Source organism: Triticum aestivum, chromosome 1D (assembly GCF_018294505.1).
Source record: "Triticum aestivum cultivar Chinese Spring chromosome 1D, IWGSC CS RefSeq v2.1, whole genome shotgun sequence".
Taxonomy (NCBI): Eukaryota; Viridiplantae; Streptophyta; class Magnoliopsida; order Poales; family Poaceae; genus Triticum; species Triticum aestivum.
Genome location: NC_057796.1, coordinates 286,881,274 through 286,897,650, shown reverse-complemented (window position 1 = coordinate 286,897,650; position 16,377 = coordinate 286,881,274). Strand labels below are relative to the sequence as shown.

The window sequence follows — 16,377 nt, the reverse complement described above, 5'->3', positions numbered from 1 at the left end:
GTTCTAGGTAAAGCGAACGTCAAGCGTGCGTAGAGTTGTATCGGTGGTCGATAGAACTTGAGGGAATATTTGTTCTACCTTTAGCTCCTCGTTGGGTTCGACACTCTTACTTATCGAAAGAGGCTACAATTGATCCCCTATACTCGTGGGTTATCAGTGACGCGTTCACCTGCATCTTTTACGCCATCTACCCCGGAAAGGGAAAAAAATCCACTGTCTGGTGCACTCCGCCCAACCATGTTGTCGTCTGGACAACCGCAGCTAGCACATGCACTATACCACGTTGTGCATAGACAAGGCTCCTCCCTTATGCTCCACCACCGTAGACACGCGCTCGTCCTCCCCTGAGCCTATCTGTCTAGTTCGCGCGCTCCGCCCGACCATGCCATAGTCCGGACGGGCGCCGCCAGCACATCCGTGCCGCCACGTTGTGCACAATTATGGCTGCCACCTCATGCTTAACGACCATTGCAACGTGCTCGTCCTCACTGATTACGACGTCGAGATCATTTGGAACTCCACCGCCAACGACAGTGACATGCGGGCGCGACTTTGCGACACTAGGAACCTCGCCATCGAGGACGCTCGGAGTGATCATCCTGTGGCAGAATTTTGACCACCCCAACAACACCCAGCTCCCTGCTCAAATGCGTCGGTGGAGTTCATAGCGCCGGTACAGGATGGCAAGAGGAGGAAATGGTAGGCCACATCGGAGATGCGCACATACCACCTTTTTCCTGCTTAGGTCCTAACATGTGGGCCCAATCAATCAAATTTTCTATTAAAAGAAGTTGACTGATAGACTTGGGCTCAGTGTTGAGAATTAGTTCATAAGTTATGGTTTTGTGTTAAAAAACTTAAAAGTTATGGTAAAGTGTTATAAGTTGACCTGAAGTTGTGTTTTTTTTAAACTCAAAAGTTGTGGTAAAGTGTTATAAGTTACCCTGAAGTTGTGGTTTTGTGTAATTAACTCAAAGCAAAACAACGAAGCACTCTGGGTCTGGGCTTGTGCCAAAATTCAACCGAAAACGAGATAGAAAAGCCCAACGAAGCCCAAGGCTTGTCGTGCGGTGTTGCTGTCGGAATCGCTTTCTGGAGAAGGAAACGGAACCAAATCAAATCGAATTTCAATCCAATGCGCAGACATCTCTACACCTCTTCCCTGTGGGAGACGGAGGCGGAGGCGGTGCCGGAGCAGCCGGCCCCAGGATTATTAGGAGGAGGAAGCGGTGGCGAAGGTTCTCGTTCCGCCCGCTGCTTCTCCGTGGATTCGATCTATTGATTGATACGTGCTTCCGGCGACCCGCAGGTTCGCGTCGCTCCCGATCCCCTTTCCGCGAGTTGTTCCAAACCCTTGTTCGATTCGTTTCTCAGATCTTAATCTTCTAGGGCTATTCCAGACCAATCCTCATGGCCGGCTGGACCGATTCCGGCGGCAGCCGAGGGCGAGGAGGAGGAGGCGGCGGCGGCGGCTTCGCAAACCGCGGCGGCGGCAACGCCAACAACAACACCATGTGGAGAGAGAGAACGCCACCGCAGCCGCAGCCGCAGCCTCAGCCGCCGCCGCAGCAGCAGCAACAGCAACAGCATCACCACCAACAACAGCACCATCAGCAGCAGCAGCATCGCTACCGTCCTGTCAACCACAATGACCACTCCTCGCAGCACCCGCGCCACCCACCGGCGGGGGAGCTGGACCGACACCAAGGGCAGGGAGGCTCCTCCACTTCCACCCGGCGCCTGCGGCCAAATCGTCCACCACAGCCTCGCCCCACCTTCACAGACCACAAGCCGTCTCCTACCTCCACACCCAATGCCAACGAACCCGACGACAAGGCCAGGCGCAATGCTGCCAATTTCGAGTGCAACGTCTGCTTCGACATGGCGGACGACCCCGTCGTCACCAAGTGCGGCCATCTCTTCTGCTGGGACTGCCTCTACCAGTGGCTCCATGTCCACTCCAACCACCGCGAGTGCCCTGTCTGCAAGGGCCAGGTCGCTGACGATGCCATTATACCCATCTATGGACGTGGCGGCTCTGCAGCGTCTGTTCACGCCGCACCGCCGAGGCCCACTGGGGCCAGAGTTGAAAGCTCCAGACAGCAGCAGCTGCAGCAGTTTGCTGCTTCCAACTTGAATATGATGATGGACGAAGATGATGAAGACGACGACCCCTTTCTCGAGGAGATTAGTCTTCGCTTTGGAGTTAACTCGCTGAGAGGTGGTATGATGATCATACCCGATGATGACATCGAACAAGATTATGATGACTACACTGATCCCTACCTCCACCGCAACTTTGATGAGGTATATGGCCTTGATTTAATGCGACTCCCAATGTTTAGATCTGCTGACGCCGCTGAAGCCGTGATTGGCTCTTCCCGGCGACATGGTCATCATAGTGTTTTTTCTGATGACATTATGGATACATTCTTTGACAACACAACCCATCAGGAGCCAGATTTTGGTTACCGTGGTGGTCGGCGTCAGCGCGGGAGAGCAAGAGGAACAACATCTGCAGATCATTTCAACGATCACATCGTTGGCATGGTGTTGGGCAGTAGCTTGAGGATCGAGGACAGCAGCGGTGCATCTTACCGTGACACCGCTGCTGGTCCTCATCATAGTACTAATACAGGTGGTTCCTCTCGGCCTAATGGTGGATCGACCGAGAGACGAGGAAGAAGCAACCGTAATTCGAATTCCGGTGGTGGAAGAGGAACGCATAATAGCAGGAGGCAAGGAGCAAATTACAATTGATCATGGCCTGAAAGTGGCAACCAAATAAATCCAGCCTTGAATTATTCTTTCTTCTGATTCTCTGTTCTGTTACTTTTGTAGTCGCCCCATCTGGGCACCTTGATAAGCATATATTTGACTATTGGGGTGAATGTTTCTTCTTGTTGATGCAATTAACATTACATGTCTTTGCCATTGCTTGCTATATCACTTCATGGTATGATTCTATTGATGCTATAGATAATTTGATTGGAAGTACTTGGCAGAAGGTGGCCATGTTGTTGATCCTATGTAAATGTTAGTTTGATTCCTGCTTGTTGGGTAGAATTAGGAAGTAGTATGACCAGGACATGTCTCTGGAAGAAGAGTAGGACTATATAGCAAGATGGCAAAAAACTTACAAGAACTCGGCCTAGTTGGGAACTTAGGATAGAGCAAACAGACTCTAGCTCCAACAAAACACATTCAAAGGCAACTACTGTCTAAACTATCAATATCCATCTCTTTGGCAAACTTCCAGAGCTGAAATTCAAAAATGAGATTGGCCAATTCAGGCTCCTTCGCCTGGAGCGCCAGATTTCTGAAAATTGGGCACTGTGCCGTTTCCATACGCTCCTGGCGATTAAAGATAAAAAGAGTGTCAAACCCCCTCTTGCTGCACTTGGGAATCAGGATTCTAGCGTGCAGCCACTGGGGTTCTAGACTGTCAACAGGGCTTGGAGCGGGGAAGAAGTTCTGTTCTGAAGACATACCTGTTGAGATCTTGCAGACAGAGATAGCAGGAAGCCATGTCATCTTGAAGGCTATGCCGGACTCTGTGATCCAGATCCTATACTGAATGCCAAGCGAAAATCTTGCAAGTGTTGGAAAAGGGGATAGCCACGACCCCTGCATCAAGCAATGAATACCATTCCTCCAGATGCAATTAGCAGTACTGAATCTAATCTGTCCGGGCGAAATCCCTGGCCGGCCGATGCCCGAGGGCGCCGTGTTCCTCCTTGGAGACGTCTGACAGGTCTAATCCCCCCACTCCCCACTCCCCCCTTCCCCCTGTTCTTCCGGGTGAAAGCCATAACTTTATTGGGCGGAGGTGGCACCGGCGCCCTCGGCGTCGTATCCTTCTTGAAGGCGTCGTTTTGGGAGGTGGGCGCTGTTGGGGTGCGGGTGGTGGTGTCGGTGGTGCCCTCTGTCCTAGCTGCTGCTTTTCCTCCTCTGGTTGCTGGACGTGAGGAGCAGTGGTGTTCTGATTGAGGAGAAGCGTCGGTGGCTCGTCTTGGGGGTGTGCTGACCCACTGTATGTGGCCATTTTCCGGCGGCATCCACCATTGTTCTTGGGGAACTTTACCATCTCGTGACGGTACGGCACCTTCGATCTAGGCGAGGAGGTTGTGGCCTCCTTCGAAAATGGATGTTGTTGGATGTGCCGTGCCGGGGTCTGTAGTAGCTTGGTGATGGCATTCCCCTATGGTGCGGGTCTGCCTTTCTCCTCTTGAGCCAGCGTGTTATTGTTCTCGGCGCTTTGTTCACGGAGGAGGACCTCGGCGTCGACGACTTCATGCTTCATTGCTGCTTTCCAGCGCCTTTGTATATTTCCGCTCTGTGTTTTATTTCTCGCTGCCTCTAGGTGTATGCTTGAAATCCTGGCCGGTTGATTGCTTTGTTAGTTCAAAGCCGAGCTAGGCTCAAGCCCTATCTCAGGCTCGGCCGATGCATTTTCTCTAAAAATCTAATCTGTCCTTGGCACAACAGCTTGTAGGCAGAGATACTCTGTAAGAACCAGTTGGGCGGCTCCAGCGCCAAGAGAAGTTGTAATCCTCACCTGCATTCCTACTAGTGCTGTAGACCGCGTCCCAAAGCCGATCGAACATACTAGTCCTGGACAAGGCCGGCGGTGGAAGGAGGGCTACCAGCAATGCCCAATCGAATCATCAAATGGACACGCTCTTTTGCATCACCACGACAATGAACTCAAACGACTAGGAAATACGTACTCCTTGTTGTCCCAGGCTAGGAGTATATGGTAAACAAAAGGAAATCATCCAGGCAGGAACTCGAACGAAAGCTTCAGTGAACTAGTAGGACTAAGGAGCTAGCTAGGCTACTGACGATACAGGCAGGATTCGTCCAGGAGGAGCGGTTCAGTTGTCGTCGCCGTAGGCGAGGAAGCGGTAGCGCTCCTCGTAGGGCCCGTCGAAGTGGAGGTCCGCCTCCAGCCACTTGGGGTACCGGACCAGGTCGCCGGCGACGAAGTGCATGTACTCCTCGCCGGTGGTGGCACCCGCGGGGAGCACGCGGACCTCGCCGGCGACGATGTACACGAGCTGGTCCACCTGCCAGTCCCAGGCCAGGCGGCAGCGGCCGCCCGTGCGCCACGTCGACCACGTCTCCATCGCCCGCAGCGCCTCCACCCGCTCCTGCGCCGCCGCGCCGCGCACCACGCGCACCTTGTACACGTCCTCCACGGGGCGCCGGCCCAGCACCCGCCCGTCTGTCGCTGCTGCTGCTGCTGCCCCCGCCGCCGCCGCTAACCCGGGCCGCCTCCTCCTGCTGCTAGCGCCAGCGCCGGCCACGGGGATGCTGACCGAGATGGGAATGTGGGGGAGGCGGGCGAGATGGCACCCCGCCCAAGCCGTTCCTGCTGCCATCTCTCTCTCTCTCACACGCTGACTGCTACGCTCTGGTCTCGCTTTGCCTGCCTCCTTTACCTTATCCTCCCTCGCTCGGGCTCGGCTATGGGGGGTGTAACACGGAGTTTACAAATATTTTATCAGTTTTGCTAAAGCACATCTAGATGTGCTATAAGTATTGCACATCTAAGTCCTATGTCATTGATCTTATGTTGAGATTCGTGTAGATATTTTGTTTCTGCGCATCACTGGGGAGAATGGCAATTGCGAACAATTTTTGCGGCAATTTTAGTTGTAGGAGGGTGACAATTTCTTGAGACTAACATGACAATTTCACGGTGTGAACGCATTATTTTTTTTTACCATCATTTGATCTCGATCAAATGGCTGCGATCGCTGGGAGTTCTTTCTTAACGACGTTCGCTAGTTAACATTACCCTTTTAAGGGAATTTTACATTGTCAGATACAAAAGCTCGCGCATAGGTTCAGGCACTAAGTCTGAACCGGACATCATTTACACCCTGATTTCTAGTTAGCAAAGCTAGATGATGAGCTACAGTATTGCACTCTCTTCCTATCTTTCTGATAAGAAAATAATCTTGGTTCTTTTAAGGGCTTGATTTCTTCAGATATTCTCCGCAACTTTTCTAAATACATCTCTTTGTTTCTGCTGACTCCAACAACAACATTACCCAACTACAGACTAGTAGGGGTCCGAGAAATATCCATTCACAATTTTCATACCTGCAGCACAGACCCTTTGCTTCAGCTTCTTCGACATGGATCTGAAGCAGCTAACACCACCATGTCCACAACACCACCAATCCAGGAAAAGCATCACATAATTTTCCATCTTTAGCCTTGGCATTCTAGCTAGTCATTCCCAACAAACCAACAAAGTAGAGTAAATACTGTGATTTCTTCAGACTAAACCACAAATATTGAGCGTGTCATGCCATCAGTAGAAAACATCAGTATTTACATTCCACAGTCCTAGAGTAGAACAGAATAGATATGCGCTTCTAACTAGGAGGAGCACCCCCTCTTCAGAAACGCATCTCCTCTTGCGAATCATTCATACTACAACAAATCTGTTGACCACATCAAAAGGCGGCCACAGGGCAGACACAAAAAGAAAAAAATGAGGTGCCAAGAAACACAGACGATCCATCCCTGTTACTCGTTACGCCGATGTCGAAGCTAACCGCCCTGTAGCTCGCATTTCATCCAGAGTCGTCGCTAGCCAGTCCAAGCCTTCGTACAGGCCATCGCCTTTAAGAGCACATGTGCCTTGGATGTGCCAGATGCGGTTGTTCAGGTCATACAGACCAAGACCCTCGCATACTTCCATCGGGGTCATTGCTCCCCTCTGCATCCACAAGACACAAAGACACTACATGATTAAGCATACAAGGAGTGAAAATAAACCTGTTTCCTAAGGCAGAATAAACTCTTCCTTTTCACAAGTGAAACTGAAAATATCAACAAAAGGCTACTTCAGCCCTACATAAATGCAGCATGTCCATATATGCAAACAATGTAAATCCCCTACAATCTGCAAACTCTTGCACGCAAGAAGCAAGTCCAAAACAAAGAGTCTTAAGGCAGAGAATTATAATCAGTTTATCTAATTCACATCTAGATGTTTTTTAAGGATGTCGCATCTAAGCTCCCACAAATATATAATGCAGCAACAAGAAACAAAAAAAAACTAGGATAAAAAAATAGACCACAAAATAGAGTGAACATCAGCTTAGATGTGAGATAACTATGTCACATCTAGATGTGTCCTAGACAGATCCAATTATAATCTACTAGTATTCTACACAAACCACACCATCTTGAACAAGTGCACGTGATACCAAAAGAAACCATGACAAGCATACCATGTCTTGCTTGTTAGCAAACACCAATAATACACTGTTGAGCATAAATGGGTCATTGATTATGGCCTGCAAGAGATAATAGATTACAGTAAGTTAGAGCACATATCACAACAGATATTACCACAGAAACAGGAACAGGTTCTCGATAAGAAATGCTATAAACCTGAAATTCAGCCCTGGCTCTTCCAATTCTATCCCTGTCCAGGGAATCGACCACATAGATCTGCAAGTTAACAAAAGCAACAGAGAAAGCTTACATCTCAAGAAAGCAGTGTCATATCACAAATCACTATGCCCCATCAACAAATCCAAGGCGAGTCTAGCATGGTCCACTAAGATGAAGGTCCTGGGCTAGGTAGGGAGATGTGTAGTAACATCCAGATACTTACCCTGTTTGGCTAACAATTCTACCATGTCTGTTTTTGGTGGCTCAGAAGCTAAGAGCAGTAACGTATGCAAATATCCATAGTAGATACTAGATAAGCTAATTGACCATCTTTCCTGCTGACTGCTACTGAACTTGTTCATAAATCAGATGGGCACAAAAGAGAAGCAAGTAAAGAATGAAACAACTAACCGGAGGAAAGGAATTTATAGCTTTAGTAGTCCTGTATGTTCCCATATATGTTGAATTGTTGCTTAAAATACAACGAAACAGCAAGCAAGCATATGGAATGAGTAATGACCAGAGCATCCGTGTTGTTGAAGTAGTGCCTCCACAAGGGCCTCAATTTCTCCTGGCCGCCCACATCCCACACAGTGAACACTACATTCTTGTACTGAACCTTCTCAACATTGAAACCTGCCCACGAACGGATTAATTAGCAAAGTAGTTCAAGGGCTTCATGTTTAGTCGGATGAAAGCACAGTGCATGAGCCCAAAATTAGTTAATAAGTTAAGAGATAGGCAGGCGGGTATGTTGTACCAATAGTGGGGACGGTGGAGAGTACTTCGCCAATGTGTAGCTTGTAGAGTATGGTGGTTTTACCGGCTGCATCCAACCCAAGCATCACCACCTAGCATAAGGCAACAGGCCATTCCATTAGAATCGAGGAGCACAACGAATTAACTTGGATCTTCGTGCCCTCTGACTCTCTGAGTATCTCTGACGAAAATAGCAACTAACATGACAGAGAAGCAGCTAGTAAGAAAGCGAGCACCATCACATCACATGGTTGATATGTAAAATCTGCTAGCAACTCACTTGTATGTATCCAGGATGAAAAAAAATCGAATCAGACAGAAACATATGAAACTAATAGTAAATCAAAGGAGGAGCGGATCGATATGTGCTCTGATTCATTCTTAAAGTCTGTCGACCGATCCATTCGCCCAACAAACTAATTAGGAGAAGAGAGGAGAAAAGAGGGCGCACCCGCATCTCCTTGTTGCCGAAGAAGGCATCGAAGAGCTTGCGAAAGGCCTGGCCCATCTCCCTCCCTCCCTGGATCAGGGGAATCTGGCCGGCTGGTCGGCCGCCGAAGAGGATGGGAACGGACCGGCTTCTGGAAGTTTCTGCGGCGTGTGTGAGGTTCGGGGAAGGATCGATCGGGCCCGCCCCTGCCTGCCTGCCTGCCTTCCTCTCGTCGAAGTCGGAGCCGGAGACGACGGGGGAGGAGGACGAGGAGGTGGAGATGCTGAGCTCACTGGCGTTGGGGGTGGTAGCGGATTCCCAAGGAATAATCTGGGCCGTCTACTTTTACGTGGGCCCCGACGACCATGTGAGCGGGTTGCAGTTAGGTTAGGTCGGGTTAAGCTGTTTTTTTTTCTGCAGCTGGGTGAGGGTTTTTTCTCTGGAATGCGCACGAATGTGCCTATTATATGTTAAGTTTGCATGAGGCAACATCTCAGTCCACTCCACGTGCACTCTAGTGTAGTAAAGTGGACCACTCGCTACTCACCCACAAAGATGCCGCCGCTAGGAAAGTACCTAGCTCCTCACCTACAAGCCTTGCTAAAAACCAAACCTCGCTTTCGAACGCAGTGCATCGTAGTACACCCCTCATGCTCGTCGTCTCCCCATAAAAAGCGACCGCGTTCCGATGCTTCCAAAGCTCCCAAAGGCACATGAGGTGGATAGCACACTCCGCTTTACCGAGGCGACCGTGAGCCCCAGTCCTCAAACACCAATCCGGTAGCGAGTCTTCCATCGTCGGTGCACCATCCCTAGTGCCCAGAGCCGCATAAACCTTGTCCCAAATTCTTCTCGCAAAGACGCGGGTAATTAGCAAGTGACCAGTCGTCTCATCGTGCTGATCGCAAAATGGGCATGCGGCTTGATGTGCGAGGCCTCTGCGCGCTAATCTATCAGACGTCTAGATCACCTTTTTCTTTAATAACCAATTCTAGAAATCATTTTCTTTAACAACCTAAAAGAAAAGACTAGTTTTTTCAGACATATGTGACACCCTGGATTTTGGCTTTTTCTTTTTCCTTTGTTTTTCCTTGGATTATTGCTTTGATTTGTTTTTTTGTGGCTTTGTGGTTTGAAAACTTGGGAAGAATATATCTTCCTAGGTTCCATAGTGGCTTGTCATCCTCTAAATCATCCCAAGACCCTGTCATTCCTTATCTTGGACCAATCCCAATATTCTTTTTATTGGGAATACTCCTTTTCTATTAAAGGAATAGTCCTATTTGCCCTAGGTTGTGAAGCAACCTACTCCCTCCGTCCTAAAATAACTGTCTCAACTTTGTACTAGCTCTAGTACAAAGTTGTACTAAGCTTGAGACACTTATTTTGGGACGGAGGGAGTATATTTCTGTCATTCATAAAATTCTCAAATAATTCTCATAAATTGTTTGGGTCGTATCTTCCTCAAATATGGCAAAACCCTTCCTTGCCATGTTCAAAGATAATTCACCAATATTCCTTTTCCTATTCTGTCCTAAATGCCACTTTGTGAAGCAAGTGCTATTTATCTTTGCTTGCTTGACCCCAAACTTTTTGGGAACGGTAAGCATGAGAGTTTGTAGCATAACCAACAAAGATGCCATCTTGAGCTCTAGGTTCAAATTTAGACAAACGAACACCTTTCTTGAGAATGAAACACTTACAACCGAACACCCGGAAGTACTTGAGGTTGGGCTTGTTACCGGTAAGTATCTCATATGGAGTCTTTTTCAAGCCTTTGCGGAGATAGAGCCGACTGGATGCATGATGCGGTGTTGATGGCTTCGGCCCAAAAGTTGTACGGAGGTTTGAATTCCGCCATCATAGTCCTTGCCGCATCCATCAACGTCCGGTTCTTCCTCTCCGCTACACCATTTTGTTGAGGGGTATAGGGTGCGGCATATTGGTGCTTGATCCCCTCATCACTAAGAAACTCATCTAAGGTGTATTTCTTGAACTCGATGCCGTTGTCACTTCTAATCATCAAAATCTTTGCTTCATGTCGACGTTGAGCTTCATTAGCAAAGTCAATGACGGTTTGTTGGGTCTCACTCTTCCTCTTGAAGAAATATACCCAAGTGTATCTTGAATAGTCATCCACAATCATCAAGCAATACTTTCTCCCCCCATGACTATCAAAAGATGGAGGACCAAAGAGATCCATGTGAAGGAGCTCCAAGGGCCTCTTCGAGTAGATGATAGTCGTGGGTCGGTGAGCCGTTTCATGAAGCTTTCCTTCGATACAAGCGCTGCAAGCACGGTCTTTGGCAAAACTCACATTTGTTAGCCCATGAACGTGATCCCCTTTGAGGAGACTTTGCAAAGATCTCATATTGACATGGGCTAGTTGATACGTCTCCAATGTATCTATAATTTTTGATTGTTCCATGCTGGTATATTATCAATCTTGGCTGTTTTATAATCATTTTATATCATTTTTTGGTACTAACCTATGACATAGTGCCAAGTGCCAGTTGCTGTTTTCTGCATGTATTTTACACCACAGGAAATCAATAACAAACGGAGTCCAAATGCAACGAAACTTGACGGAGAATTTTTATGGACCAGAAGACACCTAATGGGACAAGGCAGCGCCTTGGGGGGGGGTGCTCCGAGGAGAGCACAACCCACCAGGGCGCGCCAGGAGGCCCAAGCGCACCCTAGTGGGTTGTGCCCACCTCGGGTGCCCCCGTACCGGCTCTTTGCTCTATAAATACCCCAATATTCCAGAAACCCTAGGGGAGTCGACGAAAATCAATTCCAGCCGCTGTAGAGTCCAGAACCACCAGATCCAATCTAGACACCATCACGGAGGGGTTCACCGCTTCCATTGGTGCCTCTCCGATGATGCTTGAGTAGTTCTTTGTAGACCTTCAGGTCCGTAGTTAGTAGCTAGATAGCTTCCTCTCTCTCGCTGGATTCTAAATACAATGGTCTCTTGGAGATCCATATGATGTAACTCTTTTTGTGGTGTGTTTGTTGGGATCCGATGAACTTTGAGTTTATGATCAGATCTATCTTTTTATATCCATGAAAGTTATTTGAGTTTCTTTGATCTCTTATATGCATGATTGCTTATAGCCTCGTATTTCTTCTCCGATATTTGGGTTTTGTTTGGCCAACTTGATCTATTTATCTTGCAATGGGAAGAGGTGCTTTGTAGTGGGTTCGATCTTACGGTGCTTGATCCCAGTGACAGAAGGGGAACCGACACGTATGTATCATTGCTACTAAGGATAAAATGATGGGGTCTATCTCTACATAGATAGATCTTGTCTACATCATGTCATCGTTCTTATTGCATTACTCCGTTTCTCCACGAACTTAATACACTAGATGCATGCTGGATAGCGGTCGATGTGTGGAGTAATAGTAGTAGATGCAGGCAGGAGTCAGTCTACTAATCTTGGACGTGATGCCTATATAATGATCATTGCCTGGATATCGTCATGATTATTTGAAGTTCTATCTATTCCCAACAGTAATTTTTTTACCCACCGTTTGCTATTTTTCTCGAGAGAAGCCACTAGTGAAACCTACGGCCCCCGGGTCTCTTTCTCATATTATTTGCTTTTGCGATCTATTTTTCCTTTGCTTTTATTTTCAGATCTATTAAACCAAAAATACAAAAATACCTTGCTACGTTTTATTATTATTTATTTTATTTGGCGTTCGATCTATTAATCTACTACAATTTATCTCACATCCGTTTGCCTATCTTGAGGCGTCGTTACCCGAAAGGGATTGGCAACCCCTTTAACACGTGGGTTGTGAGGATTTGTTATTTGTGTGTAGGGGCTATTTACGTTGTGTTGCTTGGTTCTCCTACTAGTTCGATAACCTTGGTTTCATTAATGAGGGAAATACCTACCACTGTTGTGCTACATCATCCCTTCCTCTTTGGGGAAATACCGACGTAGTCCTAACAGACATCAAAAGGAAATTTTTGGTGCCGTTGTCGGGGAGGATCTTCAACATATACCTGGTTCCTAATCACAAATCTCATCTCCTCGCAATTTACATTATCTGCCATTTGCCTCTCGTTTTCCTCTCCCCCACTTCACAAAAAATTGTCGTTTTATTCGCCCCTCTTTTCCGTTCGCCGTTTTCTTGTCGGATCTGTTTTCGCGTGCGTTCTTGTTTGCGTAGTCATGATGCCTCAAAGAAAATATTATGATGTTCCTTACCCCAATATTTTGCTTGAAATTGAGAAAAGTACTAAGGAATATATGACTACACAATTTGAGCATAATAATTATTTTACCGAAGAACTTAAGGAGGACTCCATTGTGCTTGATGCTATAACAAAACAACTTGATGATATTAGTAGAGAAGTTTGCAATCTCCAATCTAAGTATGCTTTTGCCGAAAGTTTGCTAGGAAAAATATCCGATGGACAAGCTACCCTAGTAAATCAAATGACCGCTAAACCAATCTCGTTAGAAGAGAAAAATGATGATCTTAATGTGATGGGTGTTTCTTCTATTGATTCCTTGTTTAGTAAAGTTAAGATTGATGAAAAAGGGACTGGAGAAGAGTCAACTTTAGCTAGAAGGCGTCCCAATAATTTGGAGGGTCACTGGTACATGTCGGTGCTATACAAACGGTTTTAACCCCTTTCCGCGATGACATTTGGAACCGTAGCCAAGTGAGTGTGGGCGATAGGGGGGTTCTTTCCCACACGACCCAGAAACCGTCAGGGATAGGGAGCCTTGATACATACAGTTGTCCCTATATAACCGTTTCCGATATCTCGAATATCCCAAATGCTTCATCCTTGATACTCGTTTGTGCTCGCATTGCCATCACAGTCGGAGTTTTGTGGTTTTACCTAAAACCAGGCAGATTCCAGGCACGGGAGCTTTCCAGGCAGATTCCAGGCATGGGAGTTTTACGATGCCTGGCACATCACAAACAGTTCATGATTATAAACCGTGTACGATAGGTAGACAATCACACACATTTAGTTTCCCCGCACCGTATGTGATAGTGTCTGACATCACACACGCTTTGCAAACGACAACTGTGTGCATGCTTGCACACGTTTCCTCTCTGTGAACCGTCTTGGATTATGGTGTATATCGCAAACGTTTGTGTTTTACCAACCGTGTGTGCCGTATTGACCTGCACACCATAATTTTGGCCTAATTTAATTATACCTAATTTAAACTTGAAAGTAGGCTATAGCTTTCAAACAACCAATGCATTATTGGATTCACAGGTACATATGTTTAAGAATTACATAAGTACCAAATAAAGAATGATGAACCAGGGTTCTATACTTGTACTATTACAGATGGTAAAGAAAGAGGCGACAAACATTTCGGTTGCTAAAGAAGGTGAAGCGGAATGGCCCTAATGTGCTCTCCTGGATGCAGAAGGCATGCAGGACTCTAGTCCAACCCCTTGTGATGGTCGGCCATCAATCATGTAGTTTGAGAGCTAATCTTGAGTAAACTGCTTCAGGATCCACTGCAAAATAAAAAAGATTCAGACATTGTCATCTAACACAACTCATTATGGGCAGTAACAAGAAGGCTACAGGGTTCTTACTTACCATCCTGCAGTTCACTGTTGTCTTGCATAAAGTGTAAACAAATAGTTCGATTGACATCTTTTGACCCATTTTAATAACAATCTTTATCAGTTTCCTCACTTTATGTTGGTTCATGAATATCTCATTGCCCCATACACAGAAAGGGTCGAAGTGTGGATCTTTGGCAATGATATATGTACCTAAAAGCACCAAGTTAATATTAGAAGCTAAACAACAATTGAAAAATGATGTAGTACAACACTCCCTCCATCCCATTATATAAGATTTTATTACATGTATATCTAGACATCATCAGAACATTAAGCTAACACTCTTCCTTGTTGCTATGTAGCCTGGGATTGCATATTTAGTCATTCAGTACAATGCATGTTGCTATGTAGCCTCAGATATATTAAATATGTCCCTAGTTAACCTACTGATAAATGGGTTACAGATATATTTAGTGAAATGTCCGATTCGACGATTAATCCCTTATCAGCCCCAGGCTATATGGTACCAGCTACCGATATCCTGAATAGTGAGTACATATAAGCAATGTGATGAAACTAACCTCGATGGAAAACAACACTGTTCTCAATATTGTCCTGCATGAGTACATATAAAGGCATGTTAAGCACAACATGCTAAACATTAACCAAATATATCCATGGTAGACAACATAATCTACAAATGATAGCTTGAATGTGCAGGCTTAAGCACGCTAGTTAAGCAAAACAAGAAGTGGAAAAGGTGTGTTAACTGCATCAGGCATAACATTTAAAAACAAGCAAATAGTCATTCAAACTGGTATTGTGCAGGTCTACAGTACACTAGTTATTGTTAAAAAACGAAAAGGCATGTTAACTGCAATATCCTTAACAGCAACCAAATATCGTAATTCATAGTGGTATTGTTGAAACTGTTATAGATGAAATTGAACTGCATGGCAAATAGTTGCACATATAGAGCATCACATTGTGAAGAACTGAAATAAAAAAGTCATAAGGACATCTCTAGCCGATCCTGAAAAAGTTAAAGGACTAAGACCCTTAGTGGATATATATATATATATATATATATATATACTCCAGCAATTTTTGGCCTTTTCTAGTCGATCCCCTAAACTTAAGGTTGTAAACTTCAATTTGATCAAGTTCAAAGCAGGTTCAACCGAAAGTAGCATGCATTCAAACATAAACATAGATAGTTTTGCATAACTGAACATAAAACATAAATTTAAACTAAGCTAAACTACTTTCAGTCGAAGTGGAGGTCGAGCCAATCCTTCCTCGTCATGTACGGTGTGTCGTGAGCCGGGTCCGGGCCGGTACCGTCGTCGGGGTCGTTGGGGAAGTCACTCCTCCACTCGTCGACGTCGATCTCCTCATCCTCGGGGCCCACCTCGACGCCCTCCGCGCCGCCTCCTTCGACCTCGTCATCGGAGGAGCACATGATAACCTCGCCGTCCTCCGCGCCGCCTTCGACCTCATCATCGGAGGAGAGCACCATAACCTCGCCGCCCTCCGCGCCGGCAAAGATCGCCCGCTCCGCCTCCACGAACTCCGGGTGCTGCCGGCGGAGCTCTTGCATGTAGGCCTCGTCGGCGGCCTCGGCCTCGAGGCGCTCCCACGCCTCGTGGTCCTCCCACACCATAGGCGAGCTCAACACCCCTAGCTCCGGCGGAACGAGGTCGACCGGACGTGTGCCGAAGGGGAAATTGAGCCTAGGCGCCGCGCCATGGTAGCGGACCTGCCATCGGTCATACTCCATGGCCGCGAGCTCGGCCGTGTGGAAGCTACCGAGCCACTGGCGGGTGTGGGTCTCCTGATCTGTAATCTTGGCGACCCACGTCCCCCACCGCCGCTGCCGGACCCCGAGGTAGGACCTCCTTGGCTGCCGGGTCCGAGGGAGGAAGGGGAAGTCCTCGAACCAGCGTAGGGGTGCGGCGGCAAGCGGGTCGGGGGACTGGTGACGGCGGATCGAGCCCATGGAGGACGACGGGGACACCTTGGCGGCCACCTCGCAGGCGTCGGGCGAAAAGGACGCGATAAACCTCTTTTTGGCCATTGTCTCCTCGAGCTCCCCGACACACATGCAGAGGTTAAGGATGGAGGTGCCGGCGATGGCGGCGACCTACCAATGGTTTCGAGGGTTGTGTGTGTCTGTGTGAGCGGAGGTTTTGGGGAGTGTGTGG

General features: G+C 47.3%; 3 protein-coding genes across 5 annotated transcripts; 1 reads left to right on the top strand and 2 right to left on the bottom strand.

Moving 5' to 3' along the window:
- The first annotated feature begins 1,048 nt into the window (after positions 1-1,048).
- LOC123181511 (uncharacterized) lies at positions 1,049-2,934 on the top strand. 3 transcript variants are annotated; one of them, XM_044593789.1, is made up of 3 exons: positions 1,049-1,309; positions 1,401-2,307; positions 2,455-2,934. In XM_044593789.1, the coding sequence occupies exons 2-3, from the start codon at positions 1,411-1,413 to the stop codon at positions 2,758-2,760; spliced, it is 1,203 nt and encodes a 400-aa protein (XP_044449724.1). In that variant the 5' UTR covers positions 1,049-1,309; positions 1,401-1,410; the 3' UTR covers positions 2,761-2,934. The 3 variants fall into 3 exon arrangements, with proteins under 3 accessions (XP_044449724.1, XP_044449722.1, XP_044449723.1); XM_044593787.1 differs by having other exon boundaries at positions 1,401-2,934; XM_044593788.1 differs by having other exon boundaries at positions 1,097-1,309; positions 1,390-2,934.
- A 1,749-nt stretch (positions 2,935-4,683) lies between these two features.
- LOC123181513 (uncharacterized) lies at positions 4,684-5,464 on the bottom strand. Its single transcript, XM_044593790.1, has one exon. It carries the CDS (start codon positions 5,382-5,384, stop codon positions 4,878-4,880), a length of 507 nt encoding a protein of 168 aa, XP_044449725.1. The 5' UTR covers positions 5,385-5,464; the 3' UTR covers positions 4,684-4,877.
- Positions 5,465-6,267: 803 nt separating this feature from the next.
- LOC123181510 (ADP-ribosylation factor) lies at positions 6,268-8,947 on the bottom strand. Its single transcript, XM_044593786.1, has 6 exons — positions 8,630-8,947; positions 8,180-8,270; positions 7,940-8,055; positions 7,417-7,476; positions 7,254-7,319; positions 6,268-6,736 (listed from the first exon to the last, which is right to left on the bottom strand). The coding sequence occupies exons 1-6, from the start codon at positions 8,684-8,686 to the stop codon at positions 6,551-6,553; spliced, it is 576 nt and encodes a 191-aa protein (XP_044449721.1). The 5' UTR covers positions 8,687-8,947; the 3' UTR covers positions 6,268-6,550.
- Between the last annotated feature and the right edge of the window lie 7,430 nt (positions 8,948-16,377).

Bases quoted from the DNA above. Each gene is read 5' to 3' on its own strand.
- LOC123181511 (XM_044593787.1), top strand. From the start codon at position 1,411: ATGGCCGGCTGGACCGATTCCGGCGGCAGCCGAGGGCGAGGAGGAGGA.
- LOC123181513 (XM_044593790.1), bottom strand. From the start codon at position 5,384: ATGGCAGCAGGAACGGCTTGGGCGGGGTGCCATCTCGCCCGCCTCCCC.
- LOC123181510 (XM_044593786.1), bottom strand. From the start codon at position 8,686: ATGGGCCAGGCCTTTCGCAAGCTCTTCGATGCCTTCTTCGGCAACAAG. The intron at 7,320-7,416 runs GTTTATAGCATT...TATCTCTTGCAG, and splicing joins GAGCCAGGGCTGAATTTCAG to GCCATAATCAATGACCCATT. The intron at 6,737-7,253 runs GTATGCTTGTCA...TTGTGGATGCAG, and splicing joins TTGCTAACAAGCAAGACATG to AGGGGAGCAATGACCCCGAT.